The sequence below is a fragment of the Pistacia vera genome, unplaced genomic scaffold (assembly GCF_008641045.1).
Source record: "Pistacia vera cultivar Batoury unplaced genomic scaffold, PisVer_v2 Contig132, whole genome shotgun sequence".
NCBI classification, from domain to species: domain Eukaryota; kingdom Viridiplantae; phylum Streptophyta; class Magnoliopsida; order Sapindales; family Anacardiaceae; genus Pistacia; species Pistacia vera.
This window is the reverse complement of record NW_022195380.1, coordinates 956,708-965,952: the sequence shown is the minus strand read 5'-3', so window position 1 is coordinate 965,952 and position 9,245 is coordinate 956,708. Positions and strand designations below refer to the sequence as shown.

At 34.3% G+C, this 9,245-nt stretch overlaps 1 protein-coding gene across 2 annotated transcripts; it reads right to left on the bottom strand.

Moving 5' to 3' along the window:
• Positions 1-3,512: 3,512 nt before the first annotated feature.
• LOC116122165 lies at positions 3,513-8,254 on the bottom strand. 2 transcript variants are annotated; one of them, XR_004126851.1, is made up of 4 exons: positions 8,135-8,233; positions 7,567-7,795; positions 4,853-5,068; positions 3,513-4,319 (listed from the first exon to the last, which is right to left on the bottom strand). XR_004126851.1 is itself a non-coding variant. In XM_031408071.1 (4 exons), the coding sequence occupies exons 1-3, from the start codon at positions 8,219-8,221 to the stop codon at positions 5,031-5,033; spliced, it is 327 nt and encodes a 108-aa protein (XP_031263931.1). In that variant the 5' UTR covers positions 8,222-8,254; the 3' UTR covers positions 3,513-4,319; positions 4,853-5,030. The 2 variants fall into 2 exon arrangements, 1 of the variants encoding a protein (XP_031263931.1); XM_031408071.1 differs by having other exon boundaries at positions 7,567-7,768; positions 8,135-8,254.
• Positions 8,255-9,245: the final 991 nt, after the last annotated feature.

The window sequence follows — 9,245 nt, the reverse complement described above, 5'->3', positions numbered from 1 at the left end:
CGTGCACTGATATAACCAAGCGATAAATCATTGACTATATGCTTTTCCAAGTGATTTGTTGTTATTCAGTCACGTTCGAAAAACAGTTCACCAACCGTTAATCCATACCAATGCCCCAGTGGCATGACTATCATCGTCATCCGTACTTATATCAACTCATGATATCTTTCGGAAGCATCCGATATGCCCATTGTGCAATATAGTTGCCCAAATTATATTGCTTCCGTAGGGAACCCTTTTCGATAATTCATTTACCGATTAAATGAATCATCTGGACAATTCATATACATACTTTATTTTAAATGCATGACTGAATAAAGGAAGCAATTTATATATATGAATTGAAGAACACTTTCTTCCATTATTTATGATATATATATAGATACAAGACAAATGCTCTGAAACCGACAACACGAATGGTTTCTAGGGCATACACTAATATATACTAATAGATCAACATGACAACCAATCAAGATTTCCAAAGAACTAATTCAATTCAAAGAAAAAAAAAAACACTAAGGGTGTGGTTGGGAGTTTTTTTTCTATTGGTTTTGAAGAGTTTTTAATTAAACTGATTTTGAGGTGTTTTAAAACTATTACTTGCCAGATTTTTTATGCACTGGTTTTGATTGGCTCAAAAACCCCCCAGAACCAGTGTAGTTTATTTTTGAGGGGTTTATAAAACACCCCAAATCGAGGTGTTTTGGTTGGTTTTAAAATTTTATTCCACAAATACCCTACCATTATAAAACTATCCCATTTATATCCAAAAAAAAAAAAAAAATTTAACCATATTATGCACGTCTTCAACCATATTAAATATAAAATAATTTTAAGCAATCATAAAAAAAAAAAATTATTAAAATCTCATTTCTAGATGCTTTCTTGGAGAAGTACAATTACATTTTTTCAATCATTCCAGATGCTGCAAAGAATGACGAAGAAGGATAAGAAGACTTTATCGCATTTGAAGCTATAAAATACTAATAAATAGAAAACAAATATAGAACTCTAATCTTATAATTGGAAAAACAAAACTCTCAAATACTAGTTAGAGTTAGGGTATTTTTATAGGTATATATGTAAATTTATCATTTTAAAAAACTATTAGAACCGTTGGAAAATAAAGCACAAGTTGGATGTTTTAAAAACCATTAATAAAAACACTCAAAACCGCTACGATGGTTTACCCTTAAAACCGCTATGGTAGTTTACCCTCATAACCATTATTATGAAACTCCCAAGCAAAAGAAATGCTTAAGGGAAAGATATCAAAGGGTCCAATACTATTTTTGCTCAAGGTTCAAGAATTAATGAAATATGCCTCAAAAGATTAAATCTTCCCTTTCCCAATTTACATTTGCAACTTAAACTCTGGGAGTTGAACACACATAAATACACTATAATAACAATTTACCAAACACCAAATTAGAAGTAAAATCAGACAATTTTAAATATAAAATATATAGAAGAGAGAAATAAGAAATGCTGAAAAGTATATCATGTTAGAAATTCAATTTCATTAAAAGTTTTACATTTAATTTTATAAATGTGGCATTCAACAAACACTCCGAGTTACCAAACAATAGTGACTTTGTAAGGTGTAGATCATATTGCGCATATAATTTCCTTTACCATGTTCTTTAGAGTACATACAAGATTAATAAGACAACAAACATCAAAGGGTCCATTTATTTTGTTATTTTGGATATGATTTTTGAAATAGTATTAGAGAGTTGGATTGGATTATTATTACGAGAATATAATTTGAATAATAGAGTGTTTGGTAGAGTATTTTAACCTTGTTATTTGTGTTGAATAAATTGTTGAATATTTGTTTGATATATTTTTTATAAATGATTTATTAATATAATATTTTGGCGCATTTTGTTACAATAATTTATTATTATAACATAAAAACTTATCAATTTACATTTTAATAATATTAAACATTTGATTGGTAATTTCGTAACCACTAAATATTAAAAAAAAAAAAACCCATATTAATTTCAAGTACTAATCCAACTGTTTAAAAATACCACAGTAATACATATATGACAAAGCTACTAATTATCAACCCTTAGAATTGTTTGTACACATATACTCTATTAACAACTACGACATGGTCATATGTGCTGCCCACAGTTCAGTCGTTATGTTATCCTGTACAGTCGTCATGTTGTCTATAATACCTTACTGTGGTTGACTCGATCCCTCTCCATTTCCACCCTTCTACCCTATTTTGGCCATCAAAATATACTTGCTCATTATTCGTATTTTCGGTATACCGTTGAAAGATAGGGTCCTCCATATTGTATATTACGATAAAATTATGAAGTACACAACATACCATAATATTCTTCCCTTGTTTGTCCAACGGGTAACCTTCTTTTTAAAACACCAAAGGTTCTCTCCACAACATTGCGAAGTGATGCATGTCTATAGTTAAACAATTCTTGTGGCCCCCTTCGGTTATGACGATAATTAGAAATATGATAAGCCACTCGCCTATGAGGGGCGAGGAACCCCTCTCTGTTTGGATAACCCGTATCAACTAAATAGTATTTTCCTATAATAAAATCACACATGTTATTTGAATTCCAAGGCCTCAAAAGTGGAGCCAATACGCTATAATACATCAAGAAATTACTTATACTTGGTGAAGGATGTGGGAATCTAGAATTATGATCATCAAGAATTGAATTTAAAACTCTTGAATCATGCACAGATCCTTCCCACCTAGTGACGACATAAGTGAATATCATCCTAAAGTCGCATACCGCCATTACATTATGTGACAACGTTCCTTTGCGATTCCGGTACCTATCGCCAAATTCCTATGGAACCGAAGCGTATACATGTGTGCCATCAATGGCTCCAACACAGTCCTATCATCAAAATTGAATTTTAGTAATATTAACTGACTATTAACATTAATAACACAATGAACTTACCCATCCACTAATATAAAACATAACAAAGTACCTTAAAAAAAGGATAATATTTTCAGTTGGTTGATATTTCCAGTGGAACATCACTGAAGTCAGGTGACCTAATAAACTCTGTCTTTAACTCACATACTGCCTTGCAAACTTCGCCAACATATCTAGAGATCGTCTCACCCAAATGTTGGAAATCCTCCATCATCGTTCTGATTGTCTCGTTTTTACCAACGATAGTAAAAATTATCATAACTTGTTCTTCAATACTCATCCTCTTGATTGGTCGCAATTTCCCTTGCTGTGCCAAAATGTAACATAAGTATGTAAAACCGTTTTTTTCCATGCCGCACTTGTCAAAGATTTTGTCATCATGACCATTGAGTACTTTTAACATGTAATCATGACCAGTTAATATGGATGTATGTCGTAGTTGACGCCCATCTGTTTCTAACTGGGCAATAGCGCATGGTGCAATAGTTATATCTATCAGTATTTCTACTTCGTCATCTGTAGTACGTCGCCTTCTTCCTGTACGCTTAGACGATGTCATTTAAACCTGCACATTTGCAAAACATTGATCAACATTTAATAGTGTAGTACTTAACAAAATATAACAGTAAATTTTTAATTCTAATTACAATCCCAAACTCATATGAAACATGTTATCTCACATAAAATAATAGTACAATGAATAAGTTCATACAGTAGCAGATATTTGAGGACAAAAGTTTGGTTTAGCCATGAAAAAATAAGTGTCCACTAGCACATACAAAACTGTGGGCAAACAATTAGGACATACAAGGCCATCTACAAATTACGAAAGTCGTTATAAATCCAATTAGCCTTTTCCTCGGATGGGAGTTTTACGAATACCTCCCGCCACCCTGGATTTTGATATAAGTACTTGACAACCGGCATGTAAAACTCTGTGGGTACTTGCATAGCCGCCAAGATGTCAATACAATGGCTCATGGAAAAAAGATCAGATAGAGCACCGGTGTTCTCCTCGTCCCCCTCAGCTCCACTGCGATTGCTGGCCCTTGATCCCATACTCTTGCTCTCCACAAGCACGTTTGTCAATCTGTCAACGACATCCACAAGTGTCAGTCCTGGGTCGCTTCTCTTCCTCCTATTTCTCGATCTTCCATGACCAGATGTGTTTGGCCGTTTTTCCCCTGTCGTCCGATCCGGATCAGGTTCGAAGTCACTATCCTCAATGTCAACCTATCTTTGATTGGAAGAAGTGACGTTCTCCACCGGTTGAGACGTAGATGTGTACGCATATCTGCCTATGGCAGTTTGCTTCTCAAATATGACTTCATACAGCTCCTTGTCAGGAAGTCCCTTGTGGAAGAATTGTTGTGCCAGTGGATTTTGCTGGTAATGAAAAATAAACATATATTAATATCTGTCAGTCCTAAAAAAAAAAAAAAAAAATCGTAAAAATACGATGTCGTTGATTAATATGAATTAAAAATTTTAAAATTTATATTGACATATTCTTGCAAAACCTGTAAGGGATACGTTGGAGTTTGTGACTCATGATCCCAACCAAAGCCCGTGTGTTGAAGCAATTTTCTCCATGATTGATATACTTTTCTCAAGCGAAAATACTTAGAGGTTAGTTGTGTCACGTTGAGTCTCCTCCTAGCCAATGGTGATAAGTCATTCAACATTTCCTAGTACTCTACTGTTTTTATTGAAGTACCATGGAAAGTTTTTGCCCGCTCAGACAATAGGATCATAAATTTGTGGGTCATCTCAGTGGACCAGTTCACAGTATCACTTATCTAATAATAGTACGGTGAGAACGAAAACCAAGATTGGGACACCATACTAATCAACAAACAAATTACCAACACACATACGCATATTTAAACCTCATAAACTAAACACAGATAAATCGTTACCTCGTTTGATCCAACACTACTTGAAGCCATCAATGCAGGGGAAGATACAGGCAATGTTGACCAACAAGGTGTATGACGAACTCCAAGTCTAGAAAAACGTTGAAACTTCCTCTTCTACTGAAAGTAGTAATCGCTCCTATGACGGCGGGCCTAATTATATTGACATTTGTTTATATGATCATAATTTGTTCTTACAATCAAATAACGATGCCGAATCTGCAAAACAAATATATAAGTTAGACAAATCCCAACAAAATATTTGGAAACATCGAAAAAAATTTACTCCTAAAATTTCTCCATGACCTCGCCACACAACACTCACCACACATTGTTCAGTTTCTTTTTTCTTTTTTCATTATCGGTAGTTTCTTTTTTGTTTTTCTTTTTTCATTACCTGTACAAGTTGTTAGTCCCTTTCAAGATTTACATCAATTTGTTGTTTGTATTTTTAAGAATACGAAACCGATTGGTGCAATTGGACCTAATTAACCAGTTTTTGCCCACTTTAAGATAGGTACATTTATGTTTAATTTTTGAGCTAAAAAATCATCTTGCTACCTGTATTTTTAGGTGCCAACCTATGTAAAAAGAAAATGAAACAGATAGGTGCCAACAAGTTTAAATGTGTAACTGAAAGAGATAGGTGCCTAGATCCAGCAAAGGAAGTCGCCTATGGAGACAACGTTGGAGGAGGGTGGCCGACAATGGTGGTGGCTGTTAAAGATCGTGCGACGATGGACCTTGAAGATCGTGCGACGATGGTGGATCTTCAAGATCGTGCGACGATGGTGGTGGATCTTGAAGATCTTGCGACGGTGGATCTTGAAGATCGTGTGACAGTGGATCTTCAAGATCGTGCAACGGTGGTGGTGGATCTTGAAGATCGTGCGACGATGGTGGTGGATCTTGAAGGAATCATGTGACAGTGGACCTTCAAGATCATGCGACAGTGGATCTTGAAGATCGTGCGACGGTGGATCTTGAAGATCGTGCGACGATGGTGGTGGATCTTAGGTTTTTTTTCTAATTCAGGTGGAAGATTGTTTAGAGAGATTCCCGGTGATGAGTGGTGGCGGAAGACAGACAATGTGCGGTGGTTGGGGAAGATTTTTGTTATATGGCAGCTTTTGGGACACAGATCTTGGGGAAGGAGAGCTGCAAGATCTTGGGGTTTTTTTTTTTTTTTTTTTTTTTTTTTTTTTTTTTTTTTTTCAGGTGGAAGATCGTTTGGAGATAGATTTGGGAATTGAGAGGAAGATCGTTTGTGACGGTGGTGAAGGAGTGAAGACAAAACAAAAAGAAAGACAAAAAAAGTGAAGAAAGAAAAGAAGAAAACATTGCAAAATAGACAGACAAAGGTCACATTTTTCAGAATCAAATTTTGAAGATAGTGTTTTCTAAATAATAAAACAAACACTTACTCTGAAAATAGGATAAGAAATAGGGTTGAAAATATTAAAACAAACGGACCAAAAAACTTTCAAAAAAATAAACCCAATACCCATCAAAGGAATTGTCTAATAAGCAACTTTAATGATAATACTAAACAAAGCACACAAAATGAAACAAATACATCAAGGTTTTTGGTTAAAACAAGACATGAAGTGGTCACATGGGAAGAATTAATCAAACTATAATATCAATAAATTTCCTAAGAATGAAGAAAAACCATTCTAATGAAGAAGAACCATTAAGGCATTTCTCTAAAAATATCAACTTAATGATAATACCAAACAAAGCTTACAAAATGAACAAAACTAGCAAGTCTTTTGCTTCAAACAAGTTATAAAGTGGTCAAGTGCAGTGAATTAATCAAACAACAAAATCAAAAACTTCTAACAAAATGAACACAGCCCATCAAGAAAATTTTCCAAATATGAAGACTTTAATAATAAAACCAAACAAAGCTCACAAAATGAAAGGAACCCAACAAGCGTTTTGCTTCGGATAAGACATAAAGTGATGAAATGCAGTCAATAAACAAACAAGAATATAAAAAATTCAACATAATGAAGACAACCCATCAAGAGAATTCTCTAAAGATAACAACTTTAATACTAAAACCAACAATGCTCACGAATTGAAGGGAACCCAACAAGTGTTTTGCTTCGGATAACACATAAAGTGATGAAATGCAGTGAATAAACAAACAAGAATATACAAAATTGAACATAATGAAGTAAACCCATCAAGAGAATTCTCTAAAGATAACAACTTTAATACTAAAACCAACAATGCTGATGAATTGAAAGGAACCAAGCAAGGGTTTTGCCTCAAAGAAGCCACAAAGAGGTAAAGTGGAATGAATTAGCGAAACAGGTATATCAAAAAAATAAAAATAAATGAACACAAACCTAACGAGATTCCCTAAAAAAGATAGCTTTAATTATTAAACCAAACAAAGCGTAACAAATTAATCAAACAATTTCCAAAAAAAAAAAAAAAAAGAAAAGAAACAACCCATCAAGTGAATTCTCTTAAAACAACTTTAACTCTAAAACATAACAAAGCTCAAGGATTTTGCTTCTAACAAGACAATAAGTGATAAAATGTGTCGAATTAATCAAACAATAATATCAAAAAATTTAAACAAAAGCACCACAACCCATCAAGAGAATTCTCTAAAAATCACAACTTTAACGGTTAAACCAAACAAAGCTCACTAATTCAAAAGAATCCATTAAGGGTTTCGTTTATTTTGCTCATCTGTGTACCTCCAACAAGACCAATGCTGCAACCAGTGCCAACGCAGAAAGCAGAACCCATTTTAGCGAGGTCCTTGAGCTTAATTTGAGGAAGCTTCCAGATCAAACCCTTCAATTCATCATCTCTTCTACCGTTACCGTTTATCTCTTTCATCTTTTTCAAGTTAACAAGCAAAGAGACGAACTTGATGTTGATATGGGTCTTTGTACTCTATTTCTCAAAACAAAAACAAACCCACTATACAAAATAAAACTACACCATCATTCAAATATAGGCCCCAGACAAACAAGCCAAAATAAAACTCAAACCCAGATATACAAATTTCTACACATATTAACCCAGAAAAACTAAACCTTAACAGTTCACAACAGTAAAAATCCAATTTTTAAACCAAATAAACAAAACCCTAATATAATAACCATTATTATGAGAAATCCTGAAGCAATGGTACAAAATAATGAACTAATAGAACAAAAAACACAAATAAAAACAAAACCCTAAAAATAATGGTTTGTTTTGAAATTAAAGCCAATTTTTTTTTTTTCTAAAAAAATAAAGAAAATAAAAGAAGGAAACCTGGCCTTTGACTTTGAGGTTGATGTAAGCCGATTGATCGTTCGGCTTCTTGTCTTCCTCTTGCGGTGGATTGCTAACGCCTGACATGTCCTGTTCTTTTGTGTTTTGCACAACCTTCCATCTTTCTTTTATACTAGTTTTGAAAAATTATGTTCGCTCCCTACTTGAATGGAAAGTAATAAGGTAAACCCCAATATAACATTTGACCCCTAAACAATGTAAATGAACCAAAATATCCTCATTTTGTGTTGACGGGAATTAAATGTTTTTTCCCAGTAAATAATTGGGTATATGGTAGCACTTTTAAAATGTTATTGTATTTTGATTATATGATAACAATATAAAAAAGCTACTATATTATTAGGCTATTGTAACACTTTAAAAATGTTATTGTAAATATATATTAATGACATTTAAAAAAAAAAAGTTACCATTGATATATAATATGTTATAAAAAGTTAAAGAAAATTTTTATCATAACATTTTAACATTAAACAGCAGATGTTTGTCACCTCCATACCCCAAAACCTAAGAGAAGCCTGCATGTGTAAGAGCTTCGGTTCTAGTCTCTCAAGACTGACTCTCCAATGGTACACCAACCTTCCCCACAACACCATAAGCTCCTTCGCCTAGCTTACCAACACCTTCGTCAAACAATTCGCCAGCAGCAAGAAACTTGAAAAGTTGTCGACCGATCTATACAGAGTCCACCAGAATCGAGGAGAGCCACTCCGAGAGTATGCTAGTCAGTTCAACAAGGAGAATATCTCCATCCCATTTTGCAATCCTAAAATAGTAGTGGATGTTTTCAGGAAAGGACTCCTCCTTGATGGAGACCTATATAAAGATCTTACCAAACATGGCTACAACACCATGGAAGATGCTTTAGCCCGAGCCATCACTCAAATCAGATGGGAAGAGGATGAGATGAATCAAATCAGACACACCTCTTATGATGACCCTCGTTAGAGGCAGAATGACTGACGCCTTGAACCTCACTAGTATGAACCTCATCCCTCATCTTCATCATGCGGCTCCAACAGAAACAATAAGGGGCTGTATGATCACTAGCTAGCTCGGCCTGCAAACCGACCACCTAACATTAGTCAAT

Bases quoted from the DNA above. Each gene is read 5' to 3' on its own strand.
- LOC116122165 (XM_031408071.1), bottom strand. From the start codon at position 8,221: ATGTCAGGCGTTAGCAATCCACCGCAAGAGGAAGACAAGAAGCCGAAC. The intron at 7,769-8,134 runs GTTTCCTTCTTT...TTTGAGAAATAG, and splicing joins ACCTCAAAGTCAAAGGCCAG to AGTACAAAGACCCATATCAA. The intron at 5,069-7,566 runs GTACACAGATGA...TTTGTTTTGCAG, and splicing joins CAGCATTGGTCTTGTTGGAG to ATTCGGCATCGTTATTTGAT.